This window comes from Nasonia vitripennis (genome assembly GCF_009193385.2).
Source record: "Nasonia vitripennis strain AsymCx chromosome 4 unlocalized genomic scaffold, Nvit_psr_1.1 chr4_random0009, whole genome shotgun sequence".
NCBI classification, from domain to species: Eukaryota; Metazoa; Arthropoda; class Insecta; order Hymenoptera; family Pteromalidae; genus Nasonia; species Nasonia vitripennis.
This window is the reverse complement of record NW_022279645.1, coordinates 1,103,942-1,118,399: the sequence shown is the minus strand read 5'-3', so window position 1 is coordinate 1,118,399 and position 14,458 is coordinate 1,103,942. Positions and strand designations below refer to the sequence as shown.

At 33.5% G+C, this 14,458-nt stretch overlaps 1 protein-coding gene across 2 annotated transcripts; it reads right to left on the bottom strand.

Moving 5' to 3' along the window:
• Nucleotides 1–1,003: 1,003 nt before the first annotated feature.
• On the bottom strand, nt 1,004–13,245 carry LOC116417378. 2 transcript variants are annotated; one of them, XM_031930166.1, is made up of 5 exons: nt 12,849–13,245; nt 8,673–11,538; nt 7,174–8,431; nt 7,045–7,105; nt 1,004–1,634 (listed from the first exon to the last, which is right to left on the bottom strand). In XM_031930166.1, exons 3-5 carry the CDS (start codon nt 7,951–7,953, stop codon nt 1,342–1,344), a joined length of 1,134 nt encoding a protein of 377 aa, XP_031786026.1. In that variant the 5' UTR covers nt 7,954–8,431; nt 8,673–11,538; nt 12,849–13,245; the 3' UTR covers nt 1,004–1,341. The 2 variants fall into 2 exon arrangements, with proteins under 2 accessions (XP_031786026.1, XP_031786027.1); XM_031930167.1 differs by lacking the exon at nt 8,673–11,538.
• Between the last annotated feature and the right edge of the window lie 1,213 nt (nt 13,246–14,458).

The following is a 14,458-nucleotide window of genomic DNA, read 5'->3' as shown; positions in this document are numbered from 1 at the left end:
ACTTATGTAAGATTTTGGTTTTAAGGTTATTAAGTTTCTAAATTTTGTAAAATGCCAGTCCTGCCCACAGGTACCTACGTGTACCTCTGCAGGTTTTTGCAGATATTATTTAGATGTAAATACTCTGTAAATACTTTTATGGTCAATAAAAAAAAAAAAAAAAAAAAATGTCGACAAAGCCATAGGGCTCGGTGTAGAACAGCTATAGTAAAAACAGTTAAGTAAAACGGTTACGCTAGTCTATTTCTTCATTTAACAAGTATTCACACAAAAAATTATAGATTTTACATAAATACACTACGTATATGCCACTATAATGAAAAATAGTGCTTGCGACTGGCACCAAAACTGGATTGAGAATATCTGTCAAGATCATCACTTTCACACCTCATCGTTGGTGATCTCAAATACACAGATACTACCTGATGTTTCTAATATCGACGCTTACATGAGAACAATTAGTTAATAAGTATGTTTTGTGTGTGTTGTGTGATTGGATGATTGAAAATTCGAATACAAATTTGTGCGGCCATATACGTGATGAGAAATCAAAATTAAGAAACACAACTAATGAGGCTGCATAAGTAATACATATCATTTATTAATTTTGTGCTCCAGACCATTTATTTCCGTATAGAAAGTAGCGCCATGGATAAATCATTAACTTTTGATGTTTATCTTATTTAATTACGTAGAAACTACGGCGTAAATTTAATTATAGTAACACAGTATTAAAAGACAACAATTTAAAAATTCATTGATTTCGGGGTTACCATTTTCTAATTGCAAGTACATTGTTTTTAGTCAAATAATAATCACACGAGAAACACATAAGACTCATATACGATTTTTGTGATGCGATTTTATTACCGCGATAGTAAAATTGCCAGAAGAAGGTAAATTCAAAATAACGCGGTAAATTTTAAAAATTTTATTGGAATAAAAAATTAATTAGAAAAATAATCATTATAAAATTAAAAGTAAATTATAAGGATCTAATTAATAAATTAAAGAATTTTATTAATAGTTTTACAAAATATACATACATATGTAGATTTGTTGTTTTAGAACACTATTTTCTACAATATACAAGTTGTTATTAAAAAATAATTTTGAACAAACACCGAGTAATGAAATCTAAATTACTGCTTACATGCCTATACAATATTTGTATATTAATGATTTGCGCATATAAAATGTATTTATGGTTTTCGAACAATATTATTATAGGAACGATAATAATTAAATATCGCTTTTTTTCTCATTTATGAATGAGTACAACACTTAACGTAAGAAATCACATCATGACTGAAGTTACAATTACATAACATTATTTTGTAATTAAAGCACCGCTGCTGGTTTAACTGTTTGTAATTTTTTAAAAAAGGTATAGACTTTCTCAGTTACTCTTGTCGACTCATTGAAACTTTTCATGTACCGCATTTGCAAACATTCTAAAAAGCAGGGGACTTGTTGTGGCCACAGGTAATTAAATACGTAATAAGATGCAAGAAGAGTTATGACTGCATCCAAAAATGAATCAAATTCATTGACGGGTTTGCATTCCATAAAAAGGAAGTACTGCCATGTATTTTCTGTACCTTCGACATCGGTATCATTTGCCGCAACTGATTCTAAAAAATTATGAAAACGAATAAATTGTTGGTTTGCGTATATATATATATATATATATATATATATATATGGGACGTTTCACGTCAACCGGACCATCGGTGCACCCAAAATTGGGTTAACCTAACAAGACGTTTGACGTCTCAAAATGATCGTCTGGTCAAGGGCTTTTGAAAAAGTTCTGGCCTTTTCAAAAATCCAATGTGGCGCATAAAATATGGAGCCTGAAACCCACGTTTTCATAGCACATTCAACAAAAACAATAGTAAAAATGTTCTAATTTGTGAAATATCCCACCAAAAAGCATGTACAACTCATGATAGGACATATTATTGACAATGCTGACGGAATTCCAAAATCAAAAATGGCGGAATCAAAATGGTGGACATTATACCTCAACCAAACCCATTTTACCGCAACAAATGATTTTTGATCAGTTTAAAGTATCGATATGGGGGTTTTCAGGGTCACTGAATCTTATTTTAACCTCGACATTTCAAAATTCGAAATGGTGGATCCAAAATGGCGGACATTATACCACCACCAAACCAATTTTACCGCAACAAATGATTTTAGATCATGTTAAAGTATCGATATGAGGGTTTTTGGGGCCACTGCACCTTATTTTAACCTCGAAATTTTAAAATCCAAAATGGCCGATCCAAAATGGTGGACATTATACAACCACCAAAACTATTTTACCGCAATGAACGATTTTAAATCAGTTTAAAGTATCGGTATGGGAGTTTAAGGGGCCGCTGAATCTTATTTTAACCTCGAAATTTCAAAATTCAATATGGCCAATATAAACTGGCGGATATTTGTCATAACCCACCCGCAGGCTCTCTCGCGAAAAGCCCCTGCTAACGCGCAACCCGCCGAACACGCTACGCACGCTGCAGCGCTTATCACCGCGGCGCTAGTACCGTGGCGCGCCGCTAGGCGTCTGCGCATTACCCACAAGTGAAGTAGCGTCGCGGAGGGCACATAAGGAGGCCGGGTCCAGCGCTGTACCTCGCCCCTCTTCCAACAGCCTAATGCTGCAAGTACACGGCTCGTGTCCAATGACAACTTGTGCAAAGACTTCAGCAAATAAAACTGTTTTGTGGCAAAGGAATTTATTGCTTTCAAGTGATTTATTTCATTCCTCTTTTTTACCTACACCCCCAACCCCTTCCCACGTTTAGCAACCCATAGAAAGGAATATTTTCTTCAAGGAATGCTTTCTTCATCGGCGACTTTTTCTCCAACAGTCTTTTTCAGGATAGTTGGTGAGCAAGTCCATCAGCGGCTTTATTCATAGGCGACTTTTTCTCCAACAGTCCTTTTTAGGATAGTTAATAGGTTAATAGGTTCATTAGTAGATACATTGGCGACTTCTTCTTCAACATCCTTTTTAAGGCAGTTGTTGAGTAAGTCTTACTTTATCGGCAACTCCTTGTTCAACTGTACTAGCCGTAATTTTGTTATTTCTAACATTTTTTTTGTTTTGGTTGTGCTTTCTCATATCCTACAATAATGTTTTCTCCTGCGAAAAAATATCGTATCGATAGATGCGTTAATCCATTTGATATTAATACAGGACACAGCAAATCTCTTAGGAAGATCTCCAAAGAATTTCAAGATGTCTATCCTTATTATCCAACATCTTCACTGATTTGTGATACATGTAGAAAATCCTTTTGCAAACTACATGATTTGTCATCTCCAAATGTCAGTATGAGTGTTGATTTTGAATCAGAGACCGACTCACCTTCGGTTTCAAACACGGATGCACCTATGCAAGATGATCTTACAGATATTTTAACTTGATTTAAAAACAAATTCCAATCCCTGCCGGAGAACGATCCATTACGTGTCAGTATTCTTACTATTTTGCCCGAACACTGGGCAATACGTACAATTATGAACCAATTTGGTGTGTCTCACAGAATGGCTCGTAAAGCAAAACAGTTAAGAGAATCAGATGGAGTTTTGGCTTCTCCTGTTGCAAAACGTGGAAAAACATTACCTGCAGAAACTACTCAGAAAGTTGAAGATTTTTACGAAAATGATCTTAACAGCAGAATTATGCCAAATAAAAAAGATACCGTCAGTATTTATTTATATGGTGAAAAAATAAAAGTGCAGAAAAGATTATTACTTACTGATATTAAGAACCTTCATAATCAATTTAAACAACAGTTTCCTGAACATCCGATTGGGCTTACCAAGTTTGCGGAACTGAGACCAAAATGTTGTGTCTTTGCAGGATCCTCTGGTACACACAATGTATGTGTATGTACGATACACCAAAATTTCAAGGCGATGATTGACGCAGTAAATATAGAAAAAATCTCAAACAATATTCTGAAGAATTATAAAGATTGTTTGAATTTCGTTCTATGTGAGGATCCCAAACCAAGTTGTTATTTGAATGAATGCAACTTTTGTCCGGACATTCAAAAGTTTTCTAATTACGTTGAGAACATTATGGATGAGCACAATATTGATCAAGTCATCTTCAGCATGTGGCAATCAACCGATAGATACACTTTGATAAAACAATGCCTAACATCGCAAGAATTTATTGAAACTTTATGTTCTAGCCTAGAAAAGTTGATACCTCATCACTTCATCGCTAAGAAACAATCAAAGTTTATTTCTGGGAAGAAAAATAATCTTTCAGATGAAGAGGTTCTTGCTCAATTGGATTTTGCTGAGAACTATGCTTGTACAGCTCAAGATGCTGCACAGGCATTTCATTTTAATAATGATCAAAGTACGATTTTTCCTGCTGTTGTTTATTATAAATCTGAAGGCAAGCTAAAGCATTTCAGTACATTATCTATGTCCGACTGTACTACTCATGATGCCACTGCAGTATACATAATGCAGCAAAAGCTTATACCTGAAATTCGCAAGGTTTGTCCCACAGAAAAAAGGTAATATATGCTACTGATGGTGCTAAACAGCATTTTAAAAATCGTTATCAAATGAGTAGTTTAATGAGTCATAAGAGAGATTTTGGCGTTGATGCTGAATGGCACTGTTTTGCAACAGCATACGGAAAAGGTAGTTGCGATGGAGTTGGAGCGATAGTAAAGAGAGAAGCTATAAGAGCGAGCTTACAAGCTGCAAAAAATAAAGCAATTCTAGATGTTAAAGCTCTTTATTCATGGGCTAATGGGCGATCATTCAATATAAAATTTTTCTTATACACCAAAAAAGATCACGAACAAACTCGTCAATTCCTAACAAAGAGATTTAAAAACTGTCCACCTGTCACAAACATACAAATGGGGCATGAATTTATCCCAGAAAATAATGAAACGTTGAAAGTCATGCATTACTCAAATGCCAATGAACCTAGGAACAGAGTAATTTATGATATCGGCGAAAGCCATTTATCACCAGAAAAACTCCACGAACGAGGAGCCAGAATTGATAAGAGTGCACAAAATGACATTAAAGATTGATTCATTTGGCTAAATTATAATTTTTTTCATCCACGCAGGCATATACATATACACAGAACAATAGAAAAATGTAAGTGCAAAAACCGCAGACAGATAATTCTAAATCTAATAGACCGGAAAAATATAAGATTCATGTGCACAAATACTGATTCCGATAATACATTTATAACCATTTACCTCACAAACCCCCATATCGATACTTTAAACTGATCTAAAATCATTTGTTGCGGTAAAATTGGTTTGGTGGTGGTATAATGTCCGAAATTTTGGATTCACCATTTCGAATTTTGAAATGTCGAGGTTAAAATAAGATTCAGTGACCCTGAAAACCCCCATATCGATACTTTAAACTGATCAAAAATCATTTGTTGCCGTAAAATGGGTTTGGTGGAGGTATAAAGTCCACCATTTTGATTCCGCCATTTTTGATTTTGGAATTCCGTCAGCATTGTCAATAATATATCCTATCATGAGTTGTACATGCTTTTTGGTGGGATATTTCACAAATTAGAACATTTTTACTATTGTTTTTGTTGAATGTGCTATGAAAACGTGGTTTTCAGGCTCAATATTTTATGCGCCACATTGGATTTTTGAAAAGGCCAGAACTTTTTCAAAAGCCCTTGACCAGACGATCATTTTGAGGCCTCAAACGTCTTGTTAGGTTAACCTAAATTTTGGGTGCACTGATGGTCCGGTTGACGTGAAACGTCCCATATATATACAGGGTGACCCAATTTAAACGGGCACCGCTCATAACTCGTCAGGGACAGCCACAATCGAAAAAATGGTAGAGACCAAAGTTGTAGGATATCGAAGGGGCAACCCGATGGTGACCTTGGATTTGACCTTGAACGCGTTTTTCAAGGTCATTTGAAGGTCAACTTTGGATTTTTAAATAGGAACCCCATTCTTTTATTGCGGGAATGGAAAGAGCGGTAAATTTTACGTTCAGAATGGTATGTTCGGTTGCGGCACTGAAGGTCATCTCAATGTCCTGCAGCCAGAATGAAACCCCGCCTACGTAATTCCTCTAGCAACGCCAAATTAAAAAAAAGTGGTAGAGACCAAAGTTGTTGTATAGGGGGGGGGGGGGGGGGGGGAGAATTGTGACCTCGAATTTGAGCCAGTCCTACAAGGTCATTTCAAGGTCAAATTATTTTTTTTCAAACTTTACTTTTACTTTGTATCCGAGATGAAATCCCTTCTTAGATGTTCTCTGTCCAGCGGCCAAGACGCAAATGAGCCCTCGCTAGCGTCCAAACATAAGTCTCGCTATTCCCCGAATGATCCCTTCCGACGGTTAACTTGCGAATGACTCCTCTAGGTGGTCGCCACCTACCTACCCGAACTCCTGATGTGCGAAAAATAAAAATGGCTCCCGAAATAAGCCTTTTAAAATAAGTCCCGCGCTCAGTCTTGCCACCGCGACTCCGTCGAACCTTCCCCTACGACGCTTAACTCACGAATGATTTTCAAGCAGGCGCCCCGGCCCCGCGCCGTACCTGCCGCCCGAACTTTCGATTTGCAAAAATAAAAATAGCCTCCGAAAATTGTCGAAAGAGTCTCACACTCGGCCTTCCGCCAAAAATATTATTTTTTTAATTTGGCGTTGCTAGAGGAATTACGTAGGCGGGGTTTCATTCTGGCTGCATGACCTTGCGATGACCTTCAGTGCCGCAACCGAACATACCATTCTGAACGTAAAATTTACCGCTCTTTCCATTCCCGCAATAAAAGAATGGGGTTCCTATTTAAAAATCCAAAGTTGACCTTCAAATGACCTTGAAAAACGCGTTCAAGGTCAAATCCAAGGTCACCATCGGGTTGTCCCCTCGATATCCTGCAACTTTGGTCTCTACCATTTTTTCGATTGTGGCTGTCCCTGACGAGTTATGAGCGGGCCCGTTTAAATTGGGTCACCCTGTATATTAAAAAATAATAGTATTATTACCCATCATCAGTATTGTTGGATGATTTTCTGACAGAAGTACCAAATCGAGATTTGTATTTGGCTGAAATTATATCAATTATGAATTTATGCTCGTTGATTGTAATAAATTTTTGATCTCAATAAACTTACCGGTATTGTTACAAATAAATTCGTAAACTCTTCTTTGAAATATTGAAAGATTATTTTTATTGCAGTAAGATATTGTTGTTCTTCGGTAATAATGACATCAATGTCTATCCATTGTTTTAATTTTCCATACGCTAACATAGTTGGAACATCTTTTTTTATTGTCTCTTGTACATCTTCACATGTGCATATAGTTAAAAATGAGAAATGAAGCATCATGTAGAACGTATCTAACAAACAAGGCCACGTTGTTTGAATATCTTCAAATGTTGGTGGGTTGTTTAAGTCGTTTAATAACAATCTCTGTAATGGAAACGAATCAGATAAAGCGGAGACTGATTTCTCGAAAATTTTTTGGTCGTCTTCTCTGAATTCCTTGAACCCTAATAATAAAAAGAGACGATCTTCTTCTGCAGATTTTTCAGTAACACCAGTGTCGTATGCCAAAGGTTGCCATTGCGGACACGCCACTCTTAGGCATTTTACTAAGTTTTGTTTTTTGAATGGAATGTTTAAAACATTGCTTAAATTATTACTATCCATGTGTGGCCTATTTAAATAATTGTTTCGATTTCTCATTTTTGAAATTGATGTTGCAGTTCCTTTACCAATCAGTCTTTCACCTGATTCCCATTTGTCTGCGAAAGTATCTGGAAATTTCTCTACCAAAACTTCTGCAACATGATTAATTACGTCAATAGGAATGTGGTTGTTGACCACCCTCAACTCATCAACGATCTTGTTCAAAACGAATTTTTGAGTTGTTTTTTTTACCGCATCCATTCTTTAACTTTTGCAGTAAGTTATAATCCAGTTTAGGCCATGGTATTTTGAAACTCTTGAAATCTGTGTAAGGCTTTAAAATAGTTGATAGATTTTCTTCATCAACTTTCTCAGTGCCAACCTCTTCCATTTCAGCATTAGACGTTTTACATTTTTTAGCTGGAGTAGGATTTTCTTCATTGTTGTTCATCACGTTTTGATTATTTTCATTTTCCGGCTCTTCGTGATTCTTGATTTTTCATACATCACTTTCTTTTAGAATCATGAGGACCTCATCAGCTAAACAATCCAACGTATCGTCATCGTCGATAAACGAACCATCTGACTATGCAACTACCGATATGCCTTTTGTTTTGAACATTCTATTAGCTTGCATAACTAATTTTCCAAGAATACTATCCTTTACATCTTGTTTAATAAATTTAACCTTCATTTGTTTTGTTCTGGAAGAGTTGCAGACTGTGAATTCGTACTCCATCTGTAACATGATTAAAATTGTTAATTTTAAAGAAATACTGACTACTTTTTTACGAAGTACAATATAATAGAACTTTTTCAAAAGTCGAGCAAATATATTTGAAAAATAGTTTTTAAATTCAACAATTTTAAAAAAGTATTTAAAAGTAAACGTTAGATATATTTACAATTGCAAACGATTGCAAACAATTATATAAAAATGTTGATTTTATTATATTATTATTATTTTTTTTTGTACTCACTGATTTATTAGATGTAATCCCCGAAAGGTGTATATTTACTGACAAAAACAGGAACGGATTTAATTTTGGAGTCCAAAAGTGGATCAGGGGATATCAAGGATGATAAAGGAAAAATTGAATAATCTTTTTTTTAATGTATGTTGCCTTTATAATTTGCGGTTTCATAAATACCAAGTTCTGGTAAGTATATGATTTCGTTAGTATCTCCAACGAAATAAATATCAAAGCTACTGTCGACTAGAATTACTTTTATTTTACAAATTAATAAATTTCCGTACTCACTCCAACCAATGGAAATTGTCATATCGTTACGATAATTAATATTACCATATGTAATACTGGAACAAATGTATTTAACGGAACTTAAGTTTTCCTTAAAATATTTTTCAATGGCTAAGGTAATTTTTGTATCGCAATTGACTGAATTATATTCTAAAACATTCTTGATATCAACTATTGATCTAAAATCATTTATATCTGAACTTTGTAGCAATTCATGCTTTTCGGCAAGTGTCTTGGTAACATTTTTGAAATTTTGTACATTTTTGATAACAGTCTTGAAATATTTGTGCTTACTCTCAAACCTGAGTGTCCACAAATGTTTCAGAGGACCAAATATTTGTATAAGTTCCGGATAATGCATAATATAATGATGTTTCGGTCTTAATTTTATATTTGGAAAGCATTTGATTCTCAACTGTATGTAGTTATTTATTTTGCACTGTAAAATAGCAATTTGATTGTTAGATATTGCCGGTGCACACACAAGACTACAAATTTCTCGTAAATAAAGAACCATTTGCCATACATCATCATCGAAATTTCGAATTAAATCAGCTATTGCGATAGGTAATATTAACAATAATCGTCCCAACTGTGTAGCAGAACCCGTTAATTTGTTGAATTTATTTTTAACATTTATATTCGGAATAAATTTACTATTTTCGTGAACTATATTAATGTTATTAATAAGAAAGTTAAAAAGTGCCGCTTTAAACCACTTCTTAGAAATGAAATATATTATTGCATGCCACAAGTCATGTGCAAAAATACCTTCCAATAAGTCGTGTGCGATGCATGGAGGAAGTCCAGAAATAACGTGGAAATATAATAGTTTATTAAGATATGAATTAGACCTTATATATGTATTATATATGTATGTGTATGTATGTGTATTGTATATGTATTATATATATATTATCCCACATACGATTTTTTTACTTTTTTCTGCTTGCTCAGCATTTTGTTTGTAAGTATCTATACTTCTTAATGCTTTTTTTTAAATGAATCTTTTTGAAATTCTTCCATATTTATATCGCAATAGCGGCAAAATTCTTTGTCCGTTGAAAAACTTTGCGTAAAACCACCGATTTGGTGACTACCTAGATTGTCACCAACCATTGCCACAATACTGCCTTTAAACGATATTTTGATTGGTCCATCAAGCGTGATTCCTTCAACTTCCAAAACTTTAATATCATCAATAAATTTTTTCAAAATCTCTCCCCATGAAAACATTGATATAAATTTTTCTTTGCAAAGAAGTATTAATTTTATATTATTAACTGTTGATCGCAAAAATGGTGGTAAATTTAGAATAACAAAATACATTCCTATCATCTTAAATTTAGTTTTTGAAGCACCCAATGGATTGCATATTTCAAAAGCATCTTGAAATACAGCTAATTGTAATACATTTTTTTGTCTGAAAAATTGAGAATTTCTTATTCTACAGCCATCTTTAGTACCGTAAAAGCCTTCGATATCGTTGGTAAAATTAGAATTTGTGCAATACTTCAAAACATCGTCATTTTTCAACATAATTTTGAGAGTTTGCAAAATTGGGATGTAAGAATAGAAAAATGGCGTTTCTTTTCCTCAGTCTGTAATCGTTATTTGAACCGGTTTTATATAATTAGGATTACTTCTAAATGATAAATTACGACAGTACGTGTTACGTAAACTTGCTGTTGACGGGTCGTGAGTACTAACAATACTGTTAAAACTCTGAGAATGAATTTTCAATACATTTCTTTTTTGATCTTCAGAAAAGTTACTATTCAGTAAAGCTTTTTCGAATTGTTTGTTGCATGTTTGAAAAACTAAATTTATATTATTTACAACACTCTGTATTATTGGTTCCGTAACGAAGTACTTGCTTGACAACTGCAAATACATATCGGACAGTAATGTAGACGCATCTTGTACACTTTGCGAGGACTGTAATTGGTCATTATTACAAGTATTACTACTAGAAGAAGTCAAATTTTTGCTATCATCGATTTGCATTTCATTAATGTTGGGGCAAGATAATGTAGAAACAATTTTCTGACTTTGACTGATTTCACAATTTTCTTTATCAATTAAAACTTCTGAATTACTTTGTTCGCAACTTTCAGAGTATTTTGCATTTTTGTGATGTGTAAATAAATGTAACTTATAACTGTTTTTAGTTTTAAAGCTTTTTTTGTTTAAGCAATAGGGACATTCGACTATAAATGTGGAACTCCATTCATGTTGCTTGTAATGTTGATTCAATAATAGTAACTTATTTGTGTGGAACTTACAATGCAAGATTTTACAATACATCTTTTTCTAGTTCCGTGGAAACGAAGAAGATGTTGTTGAAAACTTAGATAATTTTTGCAAGAAACATTACAATTGTTGTGTGCGCACGGAATTTTATCTGTTAAGTTATCATGAATTTTTTGATGTGTATTATAATTATATATATTTTTAAACTTTAACGAACAAAAATGGCAAGCATACATTTTTAATAAGGAATATTATACTCGGGGATATATAATGAATGATAATGGTATAAAGGACAGTTGAAATATTCTTGCCTCCGAATGAACAATTAGGTCTGGAAAAAAAAATATTTCTTTATCGTATATTTCAAAGCAAACAAAATTTCATAGGAACATTAAAAACTACTTTTAGCATTCATACATATTCTGCGGAAAGAAAATAAAAAAATATTCGCTAATTGTGCTGGGATGCAATTCTATACATAAAATAATTTTATTGTAATGGACGTGTGTAAAAAAAATATTATTTTACTATTGAGTCTTACTTAAGGACGTTAGTGCAAAAATAACTGGCATTAAAATATCTTGACATGTTTACCATATATTAATGATGATATTTTGTATATACGTGGCTAAAATTGTAGAGATGTCAGCGTTAAAAAGTAATAATTTTTTAAAATAAAATAATCAAATAATATACTTATATATCACCAGAGAGCCACCTTAAAACCAAGAGAATATAGCGACGATGAAAAATAATATAGCGACGTTTATTACTCGCTGTCATGCACCTCTAAGATTTTTCTCTCGCACTCACGGCTTAACTTACATTTCGCGCGTGTACAGATAACAACGAGTTTTTCACTTTTTTGCACAACAGAATATCGACTGCTGAGTGGAATAACAACGTATCTCGGCAGCGGCTTCGAGATCGTCGTATCCCGGTGGCGGCTTTGAGAACGTCGTATCCCGGCGGCGGCTTCGAGAACGTCGTATCCCGACGGCGGCTTTGAAAACGTCGTATCTCAGGATTCGCTTCAGGAACTACTTTTACTTTTGTGATTCTTGTTAAATAGATGCGATAAATAATCTGGAAAAAATAGAGTCAATTATTAACAAAATATAGAATCGATTCTATTTTTTCCAAATTTTTTATCGCGTCTATTTAGCAAGAATAACAAAAGTAAAAGTGGTTCTCGAAGCCGCCGCCGGGATACGTTGATCTCGAAGCCGCCGCTGAGATACGCTTTTATTCCACTCAGCCGTCGATATGTACCAACGTCCTTAATGCTTTTGTTTCTGTATAGAGCCTTAGATTTTTATTTATCTAATGACGCAATTAAAACCAGTGTAAATTTGTATTCTAAATAATTTAATCACGCAGTCAAGCTTTTGTTTCATTCATTAATAAAAACCAACATTTTTATATAATTTTTTAACTTGAATTTTGAAACCTGATTTAAGTATAATTAGTAAGCAGCGATGTCAACATATACAACGTTATATTATTATATTAAGAAAACATTTCTTATAAGCTGTATGAAGCATAACCTTAAAATTATCCGCAGCAACACGTGCTGTGTATGTATGTACATACAACTGTACTTGGCAACTTATTCTCGCAAAAAAGATTTCTTAGACTTACCGTGTTGGCACTGATCTCGCTCTCCATCACTGCAAATCACCTTTCTTTTACAAGTAAGCCCCTCTTACTCCGTGCAATTAAGTAATTAAGTCCGCCTGTCGTCCTTCTCCGCTTGTCGTATACGTCCTTCTCCGCCGAACGTCGAAGCGAATTTAACGGTTATTGAGAATTTCCAATATGGCGTCGGCGTCGCATGTGCATCTCTCTTTACTTGATCAGCTGCGATTTTACAACGGCGGTAGTAATTTCACACTGAACCCGGAAATATGATCGTTGTAAAATTACTACGCTAAGCGTTGTAAACTAATCCGACCTACGCTGGGCGAAGCAATTTTACTACAAGAATAGTAAAATTGCTAGGGGGTTTAGTGAATTCACTGCATTTTGTAATTTTATGTAGCTGCGAGTAGTAAAATTGTTATACTTGGGGCTAGAAACCTCGTGTAATTTTACTACAGATTAGTAATTTAAAAAAAAACATTTTTTACTGTGTAGAAGCAAGAGCATTAAGTTAGAAGCAAATTCATTGCGTTATGAAAAATAAGACACCGCAAAAGAGTTAAATAATGAAAAATAACACAACGCTTTTGACAGAGTCCTCAGAGTCTACAAAATTTCTGTCATCTTAGCTCCATAAAATTTTGCGTAATGCGACATCTACCATCGCACTTCGCGATAAAAAATAGTGTTTGCAACTAGAGCTACTAGTTCCCATTCGCTGCACTATATACTATTATAGTTAATTTAAATGTTGAAGTATTAAAACCTAAAATTGATCAATAAATTTACTACTTTTAAACTGCGATGTTTAATTCAATTGCCTTGATCTTAACTTAAAGTAATTAAATTATTTAAAAAATCTATTGGCGAATTTATGGAATAATCTTAATTTATTATTTAGGCCTTCGGGCTGATCCATGATTCTTTTTTATTTTTGGATAGAGACACAAATAATTATTGTGATAAATTTATATGAAACGATTTAAATAAGCTTATGCACAAAATCATAATAATTAAACTTATTATCTTTTATTAAAATATGGGTACAAATTATTTTAAAATATAACTATGCATACAATAAATTGTATCATTACTTTATATAATAAATCAAATTAATGAAATCGAGTAAAAGACTATTTGTTATAATAACAATAATAATTTATTAATTTATGAACAATTTTACTATCTTTAAATGGACACGTAACTATCAATATACTTTTCTTAATGTGATAAGTACAGTTGTAAGATAACAGGAAGTACAAATCAAGGGGAGAGATACACGAATACGTATCATTCTTTTTACAGTATATTCAAGAATTTATTACTTGCAGCTACATATTTATATCAGCAGGAAAAATGCATTATTAATTTGATTGGCATGTACACTTTTTTCATAACTGCAAGAAAATTAATTTAAGATTTTACAGCTTGTATACACATGTAATAATATAATAGTATAATGAACTGAAAAGTATTTAATTTTCACAGTAATTTGTACATATATTTATTGTACACATTTTCATAAATAATAACATTTTTTATAATTTGTTATGATTATATTTCAATCGACATGTGCTACTTATATACTGTTCTGAATCTGATTTGAGGTT